We start from the raw sequence: 22,570 nt of genomic DNA on the forward strand, positions 1-22,570 counted from the left end.
GGGAACCTGTAACGAACGCAACAGATTCGTTTGAGGCGAGCATTGGCCGAAAAACGGCCAGACATGAAACCGTAATATTCCATCATGACAACGCTACATACATACCATCAATATAAATCCAGCGGGAAACATTTCTAGGGCTTTACTTTATAGGCCTTCCAAAAGACCTGTTTACACATTCTACAAGATCCGATACCCATTCCACCCTGCCTAATCCCAAAAGATGTTCTAGAAGGGCTTTGCTTCTTACACATTCAAATTGCTACAACATTAATATTTCTTTCAGTGCTCATTTACAATTTAAACACAATACATTCTTAAATGAAGCTTCTCTCTATACGGCTGACAATGGTAAAAATTGGGGGGATAAACACATTTCCATATATTCATTTGGTTCTTATCGAATTTTCAACATCACTTAAGAGCTCAGTACTCATTTACCGTTTTTTCTCTTTTCCTAAGCGCAATATTTGTAATAAATTTGATGTACTCTTTTATCATTGTTTAATTTCATTTCATTCTCCCCCCATTTTCTTTATTACAACAACGCAAAAAGCTCACATGTTTCATTCCCAACTGCTATTTATACATTGGAACTTTTTTTGTCTGGTTTTAATTTAGCTTTTTCTATGGCACGAGTTTTTAACGTTTCTTGTTCATGGTTGCTCTTTAATTTTTAATTTTTGTATTCCCTGTTTCATAATATATTCTTATGTTGTTTGCTTTTTTCCTTTAACTGGTTTCCCGGGGACTAATTCACATAAGATTTGCTGATGTTTCAGAATGTTAATAATTAGTAAATGAATACATGTAGGAATACAGTAGAAAAAGATGTACATATGGGCATTTCCACCGAATTGTCCACCCAGACCGAACAATTAAAAGTTAATCAATTCAAATAAAATATCGCTCCAAATAAGTTATATATATTCGGTAATCATGGCACCTAATTATATGATGATCGGTCCATTATTAGTCATAGCTTCCGAAAATCATTTTAACGAGCATAAATCTCTTAAACATTTTGGTATCCACATAAAATTCAACACAAATAAGTTTCACATAGGCATAAATTACGCGACCTAATTTCATGGCGATCGGTTCATAATTGGTCATAGCTCCGATATAACGCCAACTTCAGAAAATAATTTACGAAAAGAAATTATTGAAATTAAAAAAAAATGTTTATCAGTATTTTTTCTTACTTGTTTTCTTTTTCATATTTGTTAACCAAAATATATATTAAATGGAAATTTAAATAACGCAACGTAACAAGGAAAAATTTTATAATTTGGAAAATAAATTTATATTATTCCAAATCCTACTACAAAAGGTTTTATACAAAATGCCTTGCCCAATTCGCAGAGTTATGCTAATGCAAAGCCAACCGCACTTCTTTTTTTGATAACGTCACGCAATAAATAAAATATTTTTCTGATTATATGGTTAGGATTAATTATGGACTGATCCTCACCAAAGTTGGTGGAAAGATTAAGGTTCATTTAAAACTTGTTTATGTCCAATTTCATCAAGATATTAATTATTATAAGACAATTACGAATGTTCAATTAATTTTCTGAGGGGAACCTTGTATGGGGACTAAAAACAAATGTTGCCCGATTTTCGCCATACTTTACAGTATAATTTCGGAATAGGTACTAATTTTATCAGGATATTTATGACTGTTCAAACAGTGTTCCGGATGGTCATTTGTAAGGGGGCTAGGTAAGATCATGAACCGATATTGTCCATTTGCAATACCAAACAAACCTTATCAACAGATAGTATTTGTGGAGAATTTCAGCCAGAAAGGAGTTACCTTTCGTTTGAGCCCTATCATGTTTTCAACATACAGACAGACGGATATAGCTAGATTGTCTTAGAATTTCATAAGGACCCATAACTTGTGTGGGTCTGCAATAAATATTTTAATGTATTACAAACGGAATGACAAAATCAACCTTGATGGTAGGGTATCAAGGGCACGGATCCAGATCAGGGGTAATAAAGTTAAATTTATTTTACATTTTTCTTTTTTTCCTTTTTTATATTAAAACTTCCCGGTTATGGGCGCCTGCGTAATTCATTTTGGTTTCAAATCGGAAATAGTTTTTTATCGTAATTCTTCTGTTTCAACTGATTTTCTGTTTTTCGATTGGTAACAAATCACTATGAATCTATTTCATCAGTACACAAATAATATTGTGATTTTACTGGGTATATGACTTAGAAATTAGGATACCTCGATATGCGGGAAGTTTTCAAACCTTATGATGAATGTGTTCCATCGGTTTCAATGAGGGATAGATGGTTTGTGGTTTTCAGAAGTGGTGATTTTGACACGGAAGACAAAGATCGCCCAGGCCAGCCAAACAAGTTTGAAGACCAAGAATTGGTGGCATTACACCGTGCAGATTGTTTTAAAACTCAACAAAATCTTCCAAAATCATTGGGAGCTACTCAAGCAGCAATTTCAAAACGTTTGGTAGCAGCAGAGAAATTGGGTACCATACGAACTGAAGCTGAATGACCTCGAAAGACGATGTTGCATGTCCGAAATGATGCGTGAACGCTATAAAAGAAAATCATTTTTGGTACCAATGAACGTATGTAAAGCTCGACCAACCAGCCGAATCGACACCGAAGCCAAATATCCATGTTGCTAATGTGATTCGTTTGGAATGAAGAATGTTTTGCCTCACCCGCTTCATAGTCCAGACCATGCCTCGTCCGACTAGTATTTGTTTCGATCGAAACAGAACGTTCTCTATGGGATACGCTTCTCTTTGGAACAGATTATCCGATATTGGCTTGATTAGTTCTTGGCCTCAAAAGATGAGCAGTTTTTTTGCCTCGATATCCATATGTTGCCAGAAAGATGGGAAAAAATCCCGCATTTTGAAGTCGTACACCCAATAGGAAGAACTCTAATAAAATATTTCGCAAAATTTACCGCGAATTCTCGGCAATATTTACAAGATTCGGAAAAACCTAATATAATATTACTTGTTATTATCTGCTTTCAAGCACAGTGAGTGTAATTTTATATTTTTATTAACTCTTTAATTTTTAAAACAATTTAAGTGCGTTTTTTTGTGGCATTTTTGCGATGAGTGTCTAGGGTATGCTTGGGCATTAGAGGGTTAAATATTATTGACCCGGAATTTCATGAGTAGAGAAAAGGAGGCAGTGTTGTCTTATTAAGAAAAATGAAAAGGAGGAAATGAAATGAAGTTCTTTGAGTTTTCCTAAAATTTTCTCGTACTTAAAAAATGAGAAGTGAAAAGGAGGCTGTGTTGTTAGTTCTTAAATTTTCTCCAAAATATTTCTCTTATTAAGAAAAAATGAGAAGTGAAAAGGAGGCAATATATTAAAAACTTAAAATTTCCGAGTTTTACCAGGATTTTTTTCTTGACGAACCATCTGAAAATTTCGAAACGAATCAGCAAAATCAAGTGTTGCGATTACATACATGAACCATTTCATTCGTAAATATATAAAGATATATTTTTTGAGTAAGTATGTGCTCCTATTTAGAAAAAATCCCGGCAATAAAAATGCGAAATGTCACTAAAGTGAAGGTACTGTATTTTCGTTCCATCCCTGGTATATATAGCGACATGGTTGCATGGGATAGAGTAACAAAATAATTTAACATGTTCAAAAACAGAATACAAAATATTGATATTGTTGCTTTTGTTGTAAAGTATTTGTTGTATGTATATAAGTCAGTGGTTTTTTCATATTTTCCTCTACTCTCTCTTCTAAGCTCTCTTGAATGAATGCTGTTTTAGTTGTTGTTTACTGCTTTGACACACTTTTGTATGACGTCGTTATAATTGTATGTATTATTTTTCTTCTTCTTCTTTGTATCCAATTTAGAAGAATGAATAACAAAAATATTGTTTAAAAACTACACAATTATAACTAACTGACTGACAGAATTCATTCACTTTTTACAATTTGGACTCTATTTAAACAATCTATTAAGTAATAAACAATAATTAACACTTTCTTGTTATTGAGGTTGTTTTATGTTCTATTAGCAAGAAATTCTAAAAATTAATTTTCAACACTTTTCTTTTTTGCTGCAGAACATTGTTAAACGATTTACTCTTGTTAAGACAAATTTAAACAACATTTGCTTTTGTTTAATAAACATTTTATGTAACCTGCACTAAATTCAATGAAAAACAAAAAAAATAAGAAAAAAAATCAATTCATAAAATTTTTAAAAACACCAACAAAACATATGGATATGTATGAACATTAGAGCGACTCACTTGGTATGGAGAGCAAAAATGTAATTTTGTTACCTCCTCCAATTTAATACTAGGACCTAGGTATGTTTTATGATGTCTACCCAAAAAATCTGGACCATTTTTTAAAAAAAAATTTAGTTTTTTGGAAACAACATATGTCTAATATAGGGTATCATTTGAAAGGGCTCTTCCAGCCGCCTACAACTCTATATTTTTCATGTCCAAGTTTAACAATAATATTGTGATATTCCATAATTTATAAGATTTTTCCAGAATTAAAAAAAATTCGTAGCATTATTTAAATATTGTACAAATTCATTAAACATTAAAGTACATATTGGCAATTTATTTTCAATTTATATATTACTAGTTGACCCGCCCGGCTTCGCCCGGTAGCGTTTACTAATGTTAGTTCTTCAAGTTTCTCCAACCCACATACACCTGTCTGTTCTTATTTATTTGCAAATAAAATATCTAAATTTGTACTGCATACTTTAGGGAGCTTTAATGGCATCACTTGATGATCAAGTGATGCCATTAGCTTACACAAAGTTTGAAAACTCCCACTATAATAGAACTCCACATATGCAATAAAAAATTGTTACTTTGTATGGGAGGTGCCATGCCCATTGTTCATATATTGGTCAATTGTGAATCTAAACCATCCAGGGACCCACTCAAACACACACAAAAAATGTTAAGGTGGAGTTCAGTTACTAACACACGTACAGAAGAATTATATATATAAAGAAGAAAAGATTATCAACTTTTTCCGGAAATCCTCCTATTAAAGATTTTATGGTTGCTTCCGTTACCTTTTGGACGAGGTGGTCCACTTACGCTTAAAATCGGACATGTCCTGGGATACCTTCCCTGTTTATAAATTAAACATTTATGACCGATAAAGTCCAATTTCGGAAGGACATTTGTATGGGGGCTAGGTCCTTGGGCCGAAAAAGTAATATGTACCAAATTTGATCGAAATATCTTCAAAATTGCGACTATATACCCTCCCCACTGTGGTGGTGTAGGGTATAATTAGCGATAGTGATAATTTTTTCACTATCATTAAATGCAGATTTAGTGCGAAAACCTGCACTACACTCAATTATTTCAAAATTTTAGCTTGCAATCAACAAAAAGTTGCATTTAAACATACTCTCACTAAATTTTCAAAAATTTAGTGGTCATGAAATTATTGAAGCCAAATTCGAATAAAAAAATTTCAAATATTTTTTGATATTTTTAATTTTTAATTAGTCTTAAGTTTGAATTTAGTGCACAAAAATAAACTTAAATCATTTTAAACTTGAAATCTAGTGCAAAATTTGTAGGTGCACTCAAATTAGTGCGGAAAAGAAAGTTGCAATAAACTGAAAATGCTTTTTATAAATCAAATAATTTAATTTATCACTAATATTTAGTGAGGCTACTAACTCAGCACTAAACATCAACAAAATGATTGCAATAATTTTGCACTATCACTAAGTTTAGTACACTACCCCATCTATGATTCCTGATATTTCGCATTTTATCGGATAAACATCATGGTTAGACATGGTTGCTATATGGAGTATCAAAATTAATGTTTTGACAAGTATATACTCGTAGGGGACCAAAAAATTTAAATTTTTTACAATTAATAAACGTTCTTCTTTGTTTTTGGCCACAAAATGTTTAAAACTGGACGTCTACCAGATTGAATGTGCGATAACATGTGAACTAGTACGAATATTGAAAATAAATTGGACAAATTATTTCTTAAATCAAGTAAATATTTAAATATTTCAATTTACTTTCAAAATAAAAAAACATTTTCCAAAAAAAACCTTGAAAAATCTTATTAATTATGGAATATCTCTAAATTAAGAATAAGCTTGACACGAGAAATATAGAGTTGTATGTGGCTGGAAGAGCTATTTCAAATGATACCAGTTTTGGGAGAAAATACAAATATTTTTTTTTTTTAAAAAAAAACAATTTTTTGAAAATGGTCCAGCTCATGAAGGATTATCACTAGACCCAAAATATTTTGTGAGACATCCTAAAACAAACCAAGGTTTAGTTTGAGGGGGGAAACAAAATCACGTTTTTCAGTGAGTCGGCCTAATGTATATGTACATTAGGGTGGCCCTTAATAAACGAAAGTTGGATTTTTGCCAGCCTCAGTTTGGTAAACATTGGTAAAAAAAAAACATCCTGAACAATTTTTAGGTAAATCGGTTGGGGCTAAGACGTGCCGCAAGCCCTCTGAAGTTTTGTGATGCATTTACAAGGGGAAAATTGCAATTTTTCAGTTTTTTTTACCAATGTTTACCACTTGCAAAAATCCAACTTTCGTTTATTAAGGGCCACCCTAATGTACATAGTACATACAGTTTTGTTGTTTATGATTTTTTGCTGGTCTTGTCATAAAGATATTTGGCATTGAAATGGTTAAAAAAATCGTTATGCTGCAGTTAGATTTGTTTTTATTTTATTTTCATCTTTTTTCAAATAAAATATTTACACATAAATGCACGCACACCCACACAGTTGCAGTTTTAAATACAAAAAACGTTTTTTTAAAAATATCTTAAGAATATTTTTGTTTGTTAATTTTTCAACTTCATTTTATGATTTGTTAAATTAATTTATTATTTGTATCTCATTTGAAGCTCACTTTATTTTTTTAAGGGAACACCACAGCACAGTGAGATGTTTTTTTTTCTTTTTTTTGATATAGAATGAATGAAAATTTTAACTATTTTTTTTATTTTTTTGAATGATGTGTAAACATTTAATACGAACGAACGAATTGCTTCAAGTAATGGCTCGAAAGTGATTCAATCGATAATTCTTTAACGCACACAATGGCATAAAACGGGCAGGCTGGCTGGCTGGCAGGAATTAAGAAAAAGGCACAGATTTGTTTTTGTTTCCTCAATTTCAATAAAACGGAAAATCGTACTCTCTTTTACGCAGGAGAGCTTTTAAAAGAAAAAAAACAGTAGTAACCAGCGTTGCCATTTTAGTCCAATTGGACTGAAATTGGTAGTTTTATTCATAGAGAAACGTAGAGCGGAAACTAGAAAAAATATAAACAAAAAAATAAATAAAAATAATCATACATACGAGTGTTGTTTTTGTTTTCACATAGTTTTTTGCATAGAGAATATTTTCTATATGGTTTTTTGTACAAATACATTCTCACCACTTAGGTTTCTGGCAACTGAGTTAGGTCTTTGACAGGAGATTTTCCGCTCTATGTCTATTCTCTATGATGAAATCGTTGTTAGGAGAAATATCTCAATCAGCTCTAAAGTCCCAACTGAACTTGAACATTTTGTTTGAATTTGACTTGAATGCAAATATAATTATCAGCTCAATTATGAATAAAAATTCAAAATAGCTTAAATCGATAATAACTTGTCCAATAAGCCTTGAATCAAGAAAAGGATCTCGATCTGTGATCAGTCATATTTCTTAACAAAAATCGATTTTTTATATAAAATCTCATTCTTGATCAAAATATCTAAATTCGCTAATAACTTGGCCAATAAGCGTTTAATCAAGAAAAGGAGCTCGATGTGATCACTCATATTTCTGACCAAAAATCGATTTTTTATATAAAAACTCTAAATATCTAAATTCGCTAATAACTTAGCCAATAAGCATTGAATCAAGAAAATGAGTTCGATCTGTGATCACTCATATTTCTGAATAAAAATTAATTTTTTATATAAAAACTCAAAATATCTAAATTCGCTAATAACTTGGCCAATAAGCGTTTAATCAAGAAAGGGAGTTCGATCTGTGATCATTTTTTTCTGAATAAAATTCGATTTTTTATATAAAAACTCAAAATATCTAAATTCGCTAATAACTTGGCCAATAATCGTTGAATCAAGAAAAGGATCTCGATCACTCATATTTCTTAACAAAAATCGATTTTTTATATAAAATCTCAAAATATCTAAATTCGCTAATAACGTGGCCAATAAGCGTTTAATTAAGAAAAAGAGCTCGATCTGTGATCACTCACATTTCTGACCAAAAACCGATTTTTTATATAAAAACTCAAAATACCTAAATTCGTTAATAACTTGTCCAATAAGCGTTTAATCAAGAAAATGAGCACGATCTGTGATCACTCATATTTCTGAATAAAAAATCATTTTTATACCCTTCACCATGAGTGGCAAGGGTATATATAAGTATGTATGTCATTCCGTTTGTAATTTCTACATTTTTCATTTGCGACCCCACAAAGTATATATATTCTCAATCGTTATAGATAGCGGAGTCGATATAGCCATGTCCGTCTGTCCGTCTGTGTGTTGAAATCAACTTTCTGAAGCCCCCAAATAACTTACATATACGAATGATACATCAATATCTCCGAAATTCTTCCGGCTCGGTAGCTATTTAAAATCGAGAAAATCAAAGACCTGTGCAACGACGTATATAAGACCATAGTAAGTTGGACATACAATGGGTCAAAATCGGAAAAAATATTTTTTAACCCGAATTTTTTTTTTCACCAACATTTTTTCACTAAATATTAAAAAAAAAAATTTAAAACTAAAAAAAAATTATAAAATTTAAAAAACAATTTCGAAAAAACAACTGGAAAAAAAATGTAAAGTTTGTTTACCTAAAAATATTTGAAATTTTTATTTTAAAGTATAATTTGGTGAAGGGTATATAAGATTCGGCACAGCCGAATATAGCTCTCTTACTTGTTTTATATAAAAACTCACAATATGTAAAATCGCTAATAACTTTACCAATAAGCGTTTAATCAAGAAAAGGAGCTCTATCTGTGATCTCTCATTTTTCAGACCAAAATTCGATTACTTATGTATATAAAAACTCAAAATATGTACATTGATTTTCATGTATTCTGTTGTTGCAAGACTTAGGTTTTTGACAACAAACTTATGTTCTTTGTCTCTCAGTAGTGCTCCTATGTATATTTTATTCTATGTCCTATATGAATAAAAATTATCATTCAATAATACGTTTTTTTTCTTTTTAACTATTTTTACCCTTTTTAAACCGCTTCTCACAAATTCACAAATCGAACACAAGCATTTTTTTAGTTTGGACAGGACAACGTCTGTCGGGTCAGCTAGTTAATGCAATAAAATACATACATAATATAGTCGATTAAATGAAATCAGATGAGTTGCAGTGATATTAAATCATTCAAAATCCTATGTATAACCAAAATAACTTTATGTTTAATTAGCATTACTGCTACCTATTTACCGTTTCGAATCGATAGCCAACCTTGATTAAATTTGATTATTACCCTAGGTCTCCACGTAGCAATTTTTATTGCTAAGCTCAAGCAATAACGTCGGCAGAGCAACAGCAGAGTGATTGCTGATTGCTTTAGGTGGAGAAAACGTTCGTCACAAATACAAAATTTTCAAAGCGAGAAGTTCTATGAAAAACTGTGGTTTATTTTACGTTAAATGATTTTTTTCACTAATTTCTTTGTTTTTTTGTTTGTTTTGGTTCTTAAATAAATTAAATATGGATGAATTAATCGCATCGAATCATAGAAAGAAGAAATTTTACATTAATGACAACTGAACTGACAGCTTATTGCTTAGCAATAATTGCTCAGACAATCAGCAGAGCAATCATTGCGCAATGGATTGCTACATATGGCAATTTGCGGTCTACACTCGCAAATTTCATTGACGCAATCAAATTTGACAATTGCAGCAATAAATATTGCTACGTGGAGACCTAGGGTTATCATTCAGATCGTATGAGTAATAAAATGGCGTAAATAATTCGTATGTAAAATTTTATAGAGGAAACATGCGGTTTTTGTTTTATTTTTTTGGAAATCATTTACTCTCAAACAGCAAAAATCAAATATATCTCCTAAGATATGTAATTCTATCTCAAATGGTTTGATATCATTTAGTCGCCAATTATGATAGATACATATACAGTAGCCCAATAAAGTCTACATACAGGAATTCAAATTAAATCTCTTTCGTTGAAAGCTGTATTTATAAATTAAAAGTAATAAAATATATTTGTTAAAAAAAATAAATTCACACTATAAAAAATTAAAACAACATCACTTAAGTCGGGTTTAGTAATATTTCCTATCACGTCTAAAATTTCACCGTTATTAGAATTTTTGATTCTGAGTCAAATAACGAATTTTTTTTTTGGTTTTTTGGGCTTTTATATCAAAATATTATGAAACTTAATAGCCCCGCCCACCCAAAAGTAGGTGTGACCGAGAATAAATTTTTCGTTATTTTACTCAGGATCAATAACTCTAATAACGGTGAACTTTTGGGCGTTATTTGAATTTTGTTTTTGCTAAAATCTACATAAGACATGTATTAATATATCTCATAAAAAACTAATAAAAACTGCTTTAAATTAAAGTAACATAATAATTTTCCCTGTATGTAGACTTTCTTGGGCTACTGTATTTATATTTTTTTCTGAATCATATAAAAATCACTCTAGAAATTGTTTCTAAGTATCAAAAAATATTTAAACAAAAAACTTCGGCTTTAAGACCACTATAATCTGCCGCCGAATTGGTTCGGGCTAACCGACGCCAAAAACCATTTTAATTCACCCTCTGAATATAGCATATTGGCATTTGGCGTATTTTGTTTGTACTGAACAGACATTCCATTTAACTTCGTCTGGCATCACTTTCTACCAGCGTTGCCGCTTTGGTCCAATTGGACCAAAATTGGTAGTTTTAAGTTAATAAATTGACTTTTGGTAGTTTGGTTGGTTTGTTCCGATTTTTGTCGTATTATGGTAGGTTTTTGAATAAGAATTTTTAAGAACAAAATAATAAAAATCATAACAAAAAAAACTATGTTACTCCAAAATAATAAAATTATTTATGAAAAATTGAATATGAAGACAGAATTATCTTAAATTTTTAGTTTAGTCAGGTAAATGTGTACGTATTTCGTAGAGTTCAGTTCAAAAAATGCCAAAGGGCTCGCAATACTTTTATTTTTCTTAAAATTTTTTGTTGTGCTGCTTCAAGATTTCTTGAACAATTTAATTTACATATTCTAAATCGTCCAAATTATAACAAATATTATTTAAATTGTGCGTAGTCATGTTAAAAGAAGTAATAAGTAATAGCCTGTGCTAGCAAATACATTTTTCTTTTAAAATTTCAATAATTTATTTTCCTGAGTGATTTTGAGAAGAAGCTATGACCAATTATGTACCGATCGCCATGAAATTAAGACGCCTAATTTATTTCTGTATGAAACTAATTTGTGTTGAATTCTGTCGGGATACCAACACTTTTAGAAGTTAAAGTAATTTTTAGGTGTGGGCCCTATATGGGAGCTATGGTGAATAATGAAACGATTCACACTCAATTTTTAGGTGTGACATATTTATGATTGTAGTGTAATTAAATAATATTCATCCTCTGGGTTATGTTATAACAGCATTAATATTATTTTAATTTAACTATTAATTTTGAAACGAATCCAAATAGAATTTCTCAAATATTTAAAATTTGGTAGGTTGTGGTAGATTTTGGTATTTTTAATCAGAAATTTGGTAGGAAAAATTTTTTATGAGTGGCAACGCTGCTTTCTACACAAACTTTACCTCTCTTTATTATTCTCTGTGTATTTTTTGTTTTTGCACTCTCCTTTTTTTGTGCGAATAGTTAAAAAAATCCATAAGATGTACTTTACTAATAGACCCGTATAAATATTGTTTGTATTGTAAACTTTTAATTCAAGTTTTTTATTTTGCAATTAATAAAATCCTTTTTTATTTGTTTACTTTTTTGTGTAGACACACTCACTCAATGCTTTTCTTCTTACCTTGTTTAGTTAGATTGTTTTATTTAAATTTTTATCTTAAAACACTTTACTTTTGTAACACTCATTCAAATGTAGCACGAGCAGAGATCTGCGCCGACTAAATTTCACGGCGCCGACGTCGGCTGATTCCAAAAACGGTCGGCGGCGGCAAAAAGCAAATTTTAAAACAATAAAAATGTAAAAACTGAAATTTCGAAAATTTTATAAAATTAATAGGGAACTTTTATCAAAAACGGCGGCTATTTTCAAGCCGATTTAAGCTGAAAAAATTTCGGCGTCGGCGGCTTTTATAATTTATGTGAGGCTCGGCCGGCTTACAGCCGTTCGGCGCAGGCAAGGCGTATTTAACAAGGTGACAGCAGTGGCGAATTGAAATAAATACAGGCGAATTCACTTATTTTTTATATATAGAGTTTGACATACGGGCGTACTAGCGGATATTTTTTATATCTGTAGTTTGACATTTGTGCGTGCTATTTCTATAATCAGCTGTGCTGTCGATGGCACCTTATTAAATGCTCCTTGGGCGCAGGTCTCTGAGCACGGGTACTGTAAATGAATACAACCACTTTGCCAAGGTGTCATCGGGAGCACAGCTGATTATAGAAATAACACGCAATAATGTCAAACTACACATATAAAAAATCTTCAACTGGACGCATTTATTTCAAACTCCATATAAAAAATTAGTGAATTCGCCTGTATTTATTTCAATTCGGTTTTCGGTTTTGGGCGGGATTGTATAAATGGGCGTGGGGGTACAAAGTAAATAGTTTTTTTTTCGAATATCTGCCGAATTATAATTGTGACAATATTAAAAGTTTATAAGAATCGATTTCATATCGCTACATGAAGTTTAACTGAAAATGGGACGGATAGGATATGAACAGCCATACAAAATAAATAGTTATTTTCAAATATCTGGAGAACTATAAGTCTTCAAACTTTGTCCGAATAGCATTCTACAGTTTGACTTAAAATGAGCACTATTGAACTAGTGGGCGTGTCACCTCACATACAATGTAAATGGTTTATTTTGAATATCTGAAGAACTATAATTGCAAAAGTATTTAAACTTGAGTCGCCTATATGGAGTTTAGCTAAAAATGGTCGGGATGGGAAAAGTGTGTGGACCCTCCCATGCCAAGTGCATACTCAATTTTCAATATCTTAATAACTAAAACTGCGAGATTTTTAAACTTTGTCCGAAACATTTTTTTTATAATTTTACGTAAATTGTCTCAAAATATCTGGTGAGCTGTATTAGAGAAAGCCGTACAATTTTAAAGGATTTATTTCTTTACCCTGGGGGAACAAAGTATACAGAGGCGACACGGCAAAAAAATATATTTGTCTCTTTCGCTCGAAATAATTTCAACTGGTTTGGTTTTGTGCTTCTTTATATAGTTGTTTGTTTTAACGCACTATCTGTATTAAACCGCAAATTTGTTTTCTCTTTCTATCGAAACAATTTCAAAAAAAGCTGATTTTAGTGTTTTTGAACTGTCAGATTTGACGCCTCTGTATACTTTGTGCTGGGGGGCTATTATTTAACTCCTTTCGAAAAGAAATTTGTTCGAATTTGTATACTTTATACATTGTATTTCGAAAGTGGAATTAATTCCGTAGTTTGCTTCTTCAGAAAAAGTAAAACGAAAATATCTTTCGGAATGAAACCACTTTCAATTTTCAAAGTGGAATTGATATTTCTTTGTAATTATTTGTTTTTCTAAAATGTTTAATCAATTTCTGTACCAAAAAAATACCGATTAGGATTGTCCTTGTATTTATTGAGAAAATCTGAAATGTGAATAATTTTAATTTCGTTAGTTTTTTTATATTTTATTTTCAAATTATATGTAAGTATTTATGTTGCTAAAAAAATGCCATTTAACACAATTAATATCATTGAATAGTATTAAATAATCAATTTATTTATATAATTATTACATTAATATTACTTAAATTAACTTAAATTTAGGTGGTTGATCAATAATCGTAGGACTTTTTCAAAAAGTTATTTTGTTCGAAAAATGTTTAAAGAAAGACAGATAGACACTGGGATGAGAAGATATTTTAAGTACGAATAAATTTGTTAAAACATGCAGGTTTTACAGGAAACCGTTGCCCCGTACTCAAGTTTTCTAATTAGTATTATTTTTCTTATTAGAAACGGTAAAACCTAAAATAAATATTAGAAAATTAAAATAGAAAAAGTTTAGATGTTAAAATATTTAAATTTTTTTTAAAAAAAAACTATTTATCGCTACCTGGCGATAGTTAACCCGAATATTCTTTTTTAAATTCTGCTTTTAAAAATACTTTTTGAAAAAGTCTGTTCATATTTATGAAAATATGTATGTTTTATTTTTTCCTTGTTGTATTAATATCACTCATACATAAATAAATATGTTTAATAGTATTAAATAGTTTACTTTAAACAAAATTAAATACAACAAACAGTCATACGTGCCTTAATTATTAATTAAATTAGTGTTTGAAAATGAGATTTGTTATAACATTAAAAAGAAAGAAAGCCCAATAAACATTAAGACAGCAATTTTTACTACAAAGAAAAACATTAAAGCAGAAATAATATTAAAAACAACTGACTTACTAAAATAAAAAAAAAGATCTACATTAAATAAATTACAGCACAATAAAATCGTCAAGTTAAAAACAAATAAAAAAACATTTTTGGTATTAAGTAAACTCCAAGTCATTGTAAGTCAGTCAATATTAGTTAAAACAAGAGAAAAAAGTAAAAAAAAAAAGTAAAATAAATTCAATTATTCGAAATGAAATCAACTATGTCTTTGTAAAATAAATGCCAATGAATCCATGGGGCAAAGGGTTATATCTTCGTCAAATTTCTGGGAGGACAAATGTTTAAGGAATGTTAAAGTCGTCTTATAAACCGCTGAAACATTGTGGGAGCCCCACTGCAACAGATGATGTAAATTTAACTAGATACAGAAAAACATAAATTTGTTAATATATAGTTTTAATAGAGTTTAAGATAATTTTGAATTTACCTCGCCAGTATTTTGAGCCTGAAGACCAGAGCATTGCAGTAAATTAGTTCGATGTACTATTAGACCTGTGTTCTGTTGCATATGCGGTTTACGATCTCTGGCCACGGCCGGTATAGTACTTGAGGCTGGCAAATCTCTCATTACTACTATTTCCATATCTTCACCCAATGCCGTGTGTGAGGAACCAAATTCTGGCATTACACCCAACCAGTCGTTTTCGGTAAATATAAACTTATCAATGGGATCTAATATGGACTTTAAGTTGCGAAAAGCGGGTAATGTTAAAATACCCGAAGGATGATTATCGGCCAATTTCTCACAGTTATCGATTCTCTCCAGCAGTACACGGAAGATATGCATAACTGGTTGATTGTCCAAAACGCCCTGACCTAAGCCACGCTCATCGTCGTGAGTTAAGCGACGATCTTGCATTAGTTCCACTTCACCTTCGGCCAACGAAGAGCCACCCAAAGGCTGGGCCGAAACTACTGTAAAACGTAAAGTATCATCTTCTATATACATCGCAGAGGGTATGGGATAGTAGTTGCCCTGTAGAGGAATCTTAGCAAATCGCTGACGTTTAATTAGTTGTAAACCATTGAGATCCGTATAGAAGGTATCACCATTGTGAATGCGTGTCTGAAATCGCATTACAACTTCCGTATCATCCATATCGGTAATGTCAATGTTATTGCGAATTTCGGGTGCTTCACCATCACGCAGTATCGTATGATGTACCCCAAAGGGTAGACCAACGCTTACAGAAGATTCCAAGGGACCTTTAGTAACTAAAACCACTGGCAGTTGGGCATTAGTTATGAGGGAGGCAAAACCATTTGGCAGGAAAAGATAAGCACCCGAGTGTTCTCCCTTGTGACGTACACCATATTTGAAAAATTGTACTCTTACGGGTGTATGTTGCTCCGATTCTTTTATTTGTATGGATTTCATCAAACCTTCAGAGCTGAAAGCAACCGTGGGTCCTGAGCCGACTTTTAGGGATATTTCCCGATGTTCACCGAACTTTACCTCTTTAGGATAATCACCCAGCTGAGTGGTAATAGGATTTTTAGTCAATATGAGATTCGATGCAAAGGTAATGTAGCTTAAGAGGAAAAATTAAAAAAAAAATAATGAATAATGAGCAGTTTGCTATATAAATTACATATGTATCTATAACCGAGCTTGAGATCTTGTTCTATTAAGTCAATCTTCATAGAAATATGTATACTCACTTAGGTTTTATAGTTTCGGGAGTTTCAACTTTCACAACATACGTTGACAATCCCAGCGGCGGTACTTTTGCTTTGAATATCAACCTATATTTTGTGGTAGAAGCTTGTGGTGTGATGGTATTAGTAAACGTATGTTTATGCCAAGTCCATACCGGACTAATTTGTATATCCACAGGATTATTGTTAAAATCAGCAACACTAACGTAAGGGGAGGCCACATAGAAATCTACAACGTCCTCTCGCCATTGCGGCAATGAATTGTGGAATACCAAATGTTTTTGGGGCAATTCTTCGCCCAAAATAATTGTGGTGCGACTGTCATCCGGTCCAGGCCAGCGAGAATCATCCATAAAGAAATAATTGAAATTGTTGTCTGCATTGTAAATCTAAAAGACAAATTTTATTCGGTTTTCCTCAGTTAGTATATTTGCAGTAAGAAACTCAATCCAAGATAATTATTTTTGATTTGTAAATCTAGTTTTTAATAAAGTACCTTTTTGATAAAAATGCATTTTTAAAAAAAAGTACCTTTTTGAAAAAAGTACTTTCTTGAAAAAAATAACTTTTGAAAAAAAAAACTTTTGGAAAAAAGTACGTTTTTGAAAAGAGTTCCTTTTTAAAAAAGTACTTTACTTAAAATAGTACCTTTCTGATAAAAAGTATCTTTTTGAAAAAAGTACCTTTTTAATAAGTTTCTTTTTAATATAACTTTTTTATAAAGACCTTTTTAATAAAAAATATTTTTTTTTACTCACGGAAGGTTTTGTCAATAACTTGTAAACTGCCTGTTGCATAACAAATCGACATGATTTTATGGCATCCAACATACGTCTGTTATAATCTTCAACAACATGTGTTTTGGCCGTGCCCGTTATGCCATCATGATGTTGAAACAGGGACAATTGCCTTCTGGCCTCCTGTAACATTTCGTCAAACTTGGTGCTGACATCCCAATTATCCCAAGAACTCAATATTTCCGCTGAACGAATGTAGTGCATTAAAACGCGATCCATACGTTTGTGATAGGGACGTGAGGTGTAGTAACCACTCCAATAGTTATCATTACGATCGGCATATGTAAAGAAATCACCACTTAAAGATGGAAAATCACGATGTTTTTCCTTCTGTTCCTGATGTACAGCATCGAAATATTCCTGTAGTGTGCCGAATTTAGCCTCAACAAAATATTTACGTTCGGCATTAATATGATTGAAGAGATTCTCATAGTTTACACGCTGTACCTCCCATTCGGTACTTTGGCTGTAGCGAAAATCATCGCCAAGTGGAAATAGCACAACATTAGTGCGATAAAGTTCAGCTTTTTTCTTCCACTGATCGATTAGAAGTTCAGCTCTGTTAACATAAGAGAAATCATATAAATATTTCATATTTAGTCATTTTTATTAACAAATTACCTTTGAGCAACATTGCGATCATCTATAGTTTGTGGTGGTACTCTCCAGGGACACATTAAACCAAAATTGGGAACTCGTTTGAAATCAAATTGACAACATATTTTTGGATCGGGACCACATGAATGGGGAATATCATACGAATAAAAGGGCATCATATGAGTAAATAAGTCGGTACTGCCTGTGTCATCTAACATAAGAAATAAACATATATTAATAACTATTAAACTTTGCTTTTTGTTTACCCTATATTTACTTACCCCACAATTGCCTCCAGTAGAACTCTAAATTACGCTTTAAAGCCAATTCCTTTTTCACCGAATAATGAGTTCTTTGTATAAGGGCATTATTAAAACCAGATTTCTTTAATATATACGGCATAGAAGCACTATGACCGAAGGGATCAATGGACCAGGAGGCAGTGGGTGTAACATTAAGATATTTCTTTAACCAATGTTGACCTTCCGTCAACTGCAGTAAAATATTATGCCAATGTGAATTGGCCTCGTCTGGCATAACCCAACCACCGGTAACAAATTCCAGCTGACCATTTGCCACCAATCTGAAAAGCAAATCGTTTGTTTTATATATAAAGTAGTTTATTTTTTATTTTACGCTTACTTTTTTACTTCCTGTTTGTTGGAATCTCCCAAGTCTTCGTAGAATTTCGAAAAATAGGAAATTTCTGCCCATATAAATTTCATTTCGGGATTTTCACGCAAATGTCTCAAAGCATTCGATAGTATATGTTTGGTTTCATGATCATAATAGTCATCGAATGTTTTGATCCAGCCCGGATCATTGTGTGAATGCGGAACCACAAACACTTTTAGCTTATGATGATCGTTGTATTGCAGAGGGTCGTATTTTATATTCCAACCTTGTTTCCAGACACCACCGTCAATATTGTCAAACTTCATTTTACTATACATGTCTAGCATCTGCAAAAAAGTAAGATTTATACCAATATAAATTTTCTCGTCAAAACTTAAGTGGAACGTATTGGTACAAAATTCCGTACAACTGATAGGTGTAAAATATATTTAAAGACAATAGCAAAACATATTTGAAAAATATTCACATTTTAGGAGGTTGTCTCACATTTTGGTCCATAACTCTGGTTCTACTTAATCGATTTTATCCGTATTCAATACCAAATATTTCTGATCAACAAAGAATATTTAAAAAATTATACCTGAATATTTGGTTGCGGCACTTGTTGTGGATCAAAATCACACGTATCATCTTTATTGTCACTTATCATATTCTCTTCAATCTTCAACGCATCTCCTTCATCTTTATGCTTGATCAAATCTGCAGATTTCTTTAAATGTTCAGTTTGTCTTTGTGGCTTTTCACCAACATTATTTTCCAATTTGTTTGTTTCCACCAATTTGGGCAGATCCATTTTTTGCTTTAATGCCTCAATTGTATCGAGATTCATGAAATTAGGCTTTTTATCCTCGGCCGGTGCCGCATAATTGATAAGGAAATACACCGCCAAGAAAATTGCCACGAAAACGGCACACAGTACTAGGGCAAAACGCCGACGTATTCGTAACATTTTAACGCACTTTTTATTATTTAACTAAATACTATGCACTTATTTATTTAAACAATATGTTTACAATGCCAATTAATAATATGGAAATTCCTATACGTGGAAAAAGTTAGTAAAAATATATTCGAGTCAGATTCTTTTCATTTTTCTCTCCACGAAATACAATTTTGTTGTTACAATAAAATCAATGCAAAACAATGTTTGCAATACATTAATCTAAACAAAAACGTTGAAAGGGAAATTTTTATATAGAAATGTTTTATTAGTTAGAGAACTTGCAAATTCTGTTTTGATTTTCTGAACAATTGGTATTAGTTAAAAGTTATAAAATTAATTAAATTAAACATATTAAAACTTTCTTAAAATGTAAAAAATAAAAAAAAATCAGTATTAATTTCGGCCGTTTTTTATTTTAAACTAAATAAAGAAGAATAGGCAATCCTGTGTATTGTTTATGTTTTTATTTAAACATTCACAGTGAAACGATAGCAGCTTAATAACCAAAACATCTCATTTTTGTGCAATTATTGTATAATTGGTGAACATTTTAAAAACATTAAATTAAAATGAAATTACAAAGACTTTATAATCTATGTAGACAACAAAGCAATTCCATACGATGTTTAAGCAATTGTCGGAGTCACAGTACCTCTGCTAAACCCTCTAGCAGAGAAACTTTTTTAGAACGTGTGTCTGCGGGTCCTGGTTTGCAAGAATTTTTTAATGTAAAACCTAAATTGAACTCACCATTACAAAGTGCAGCACAACAGGAAGAAGAATTAATACCTTATTTACCTTTAGAAAGCTACCAAGGCCAAGGACGTAAAGTACATTTTGAAATATATGGCTGTCAAATGAATACCAATGACACCGAGGTGGTGTGGTCTATTATGAAGGCTAACGGTTATACCAAGTCCCAGGATATTAAAGATGCCGATGTTGTAATGATAGTGACATGTGCAGTAAGAGAGGGAGCTGAAACCAAGATATGGAATCGTTTAAATCATTTAAAAGCCTTAAAAGAAAAAAGATCGGCGAAAAAAGGCCCATTGCAAATCACAGTACTGGGCTGCATGGCGGAGAGACTGAAACAGAAATTATTGGAAAAAGAAAAATGTGTAGATGTGGTAGCTGGACCAGATAGCTATAAAGATCTACCTAGGTTATTGGCTATTTCCCGACACTATCAACAGTCTGCAATTAATGTTATTTTAAGTTTAGATGAAACATACGGCGATGTTATGCCGGTGAGACTAAACACTGATTCACCCACAGCTTTTGTATCCATTATGAGAGGTTGTGATAATATGTGCACTTATTGTATAGTACCTTTTACCAGGGGCAGAGAACGTTCGCGAGATGTAGAGTCCATAAAGCAAGAAGTCTTACATTTAAGAGATAATGGTGTTAAAGAAGTTACATTATTGGGCCAAAATGTCAATAGTTATAGAGATATTTCTAAAGAAATGGATGCAAATGTTAAGACAGCCCCTGGCTTCAAAACTGTTTATAAACCCAAAAAAGGAGGTCTCCCATTTTCAGTGCTGCTACAAGAAGTAGCCGAAGCTGTGCCTGAAGTTCGCATACGTTTTACATCTCCACACCCCAAGGACTTTTCCGAAGATGTTTTACGTGTTATAAGAGATTACCCAAATGTATGTAAAAATTTACACTTACCAGCACAATCTGGTAACGATAAAGTACTAGAACGCATGCGTCGCGGCTATACCAGAGATGCCTATTTGCAGTTGGTAGCAACTATACGTGAATATTTACCCGACGTAGGATTATCTAGTGACTTCATTTGTGGTTTTTGTGGAGAAACCGAAGAAGAATTTGAAGATACTGTTACACTCATTGAACAAGTGCGCTATAATGTTGCTTTCCTGTTTGCCTATAGTATGAGAGAAAAAACTACAGCCCATCGCCGATATAAAGATGATGTACCACTTAATGTAAAAACCGAAAGACTGCAGAGAATGGTTAAGGCTTTTCGGCAAGGCGCCACAGAATTACATAAAATGTATGAGGGACGCCAAGAGTTAATATTAATTGAAGGAAAAAGTAAACGTTCCGATGATTGTGTATTTGGTAGAAATGATGCCAATATTAAAGTAATTGTACCTATTAAAAGATTACCCTTGACTTCCACTGAAAATAATTCAGATACCAAAGGAATTGTTCCTGGTGATTTTGTAGTGGCTCATATTGAGGAAACTAACTCTCAGGTTTTAAAAGGCCAACCGTTGTATATAACAAATTTACAAGATTTTTATGCTAAAGTATAATAAATATTAAAACAAAGTTGTTACGTTAAAAAAAGAAAACATCTTTTATTCTTCCATACTTTCTGCAGACTTTTTCTCCTCACCAGTACATGTTTTATTATGAAATTTAGTCATTATTTTGCGATAAAATTCAAATATTAAGCCACTAGCAGCCCGACACATTAAATGAGCATCATTGAAATGAGCCATTTTAAAACAACCCGAACTATGTACCGTCACCAAGTCACGTTCCAAGGAATCAAAAACGAATGTAAAGCTGGCACGACTGTCTTTGGATTGATATTGATCGGGATCTAAAATTAATTGGCCGTCTTTATCAATGATACAGTGAACAGCGGCAACTGTAAATTTCATGGGTACTCCACCAATAACTAGAGCCATACAGGCGGCATTAATAGCACAAGCATCCAACTAGGAATATAAATAACGATTGGCAATTAATGTTTGTTTTCAATAATATAATATATATGTACTTACACCTCCTCTATCATCTAATTCCTGAAGCTGTACGGAAATCATTGTCCTGGGATGTAAGGCTGACAATAAAGCTGCTTCGCATGTGTCCTTAATAATAGCTTCACGCATTTTATCACGTATTGTGGGCAAACCGGCCTTGGGACGATATATACATTCTACATAAGCCTTGTCAATTTTCAAATGTTGTAATTTTACTTCAACAGGTCCCAGCGATGAGGCCAGAACACATGTGCCACCTTGGGCAAATAAAGCCGAACCATCAGCCCTGGTCAATGGATTTAATTCGCAGTTCATGGAACGTATTTTAACGTCCTCTAAAGTTTTATCATCTTGCAACATTTTTGTCACCATCTTTCACAAATACACGATTATTTTTAATTTAAATGAAACAAAAATGAAATGTGTTCGAATATTTTGGTTTATCAACTTCTTTTTCTGCCAACACTCACTTAGAATTGTTAA

The 22,570-nt window shown here is 32.1% G+C and overlaps 3 protein-coding genes across 3 annotated transcripts; 1 reads left to right on the top strand and 2 right to left on the bottom strand.

The window, feature by feature from the left end:
- Positions 1-13,915: 13,915 nt before the first annotated feature.
- alpha-Man-IIa (alpha-mannosidase 2) lies at positions 13,916-19,457 on the bottom strand. Its single transcript, XM_065516282.1, has 8 exons — positions 18,978-19,457; positions 18,404-18,723; positions 18,043-18,344; positions 17,786-17,972; positions 17,126-17,723; positions 16,371-16,756; positions 15,136-16,240; positions 13,916-15,066 (listed from the first exon to the last, which is right to left on the bottom strand). The coding sequence occupies exons 1-8, from the start codon at positions 19,344-19,346 to the stop codon at positions 14,905-14,907; spliced, it is 3,429 nt and encodes a 1,142-aa protein (XP_065372354.1). The 5' UTR covers positions 19,347-19,457; the 3' UTR covers positions 13,916-14,904.
- A 416-nt stretch (positions 19,458-19,873) lies between these two features.
- On the top strand, positions 19,874-21,688 carry LOC135964170 (CDK5RAP1-like protein). The gene has a single exon (XM_065516284.1). It carries the CDS (start codon positions 19,910-19,912, stop codon positions 21,629-21,631), a length of 1,722 nt encoding a protein of 573 aa, XP_065372356.1. The 5' UTR covers positions 19,874-19,909; the 3' UTR covers positions 21,632-21,688.
- On the bottom strand, positions 21,649-22,535 carry Rrp46 (exosome complex component Rrp46). The gene is made up of 2 exons (XM_065516285.1): positions 22,109-22,535; positions 21,649-22,042 (listed from the first exon to the last, which is right to left on the bottom strand). The coding sequence occupies exons 1-2, from the start codon at positions 22,457-22,459 to the stop codon at positions 21,677-21,679; spliced, it is 717 nt and encodes a 238-aa protein (XP_065372357.1). The 5' UTR covers positions 22,460-22,535; the 3' UTR covers positions 21,649-21,676.
- Between the last annotated feature and the right edge of the window lie 35 nt (positions 22,536-22,570).

The sequence above is a fragment of the Calliphora vicina genome, chromosome 1 (genome assembly GCF_958450345.1).
Source record: "Calliphora vicina chromosome 1, idCalVici1.1, whole genome shotgun sequence".
Taxonomy (NCBI): Eukaryota; Metazoa; Arthropoda; class Insecta; order Diptera; family Calliphoridae; genus Calliphora; species Calliphora vicina.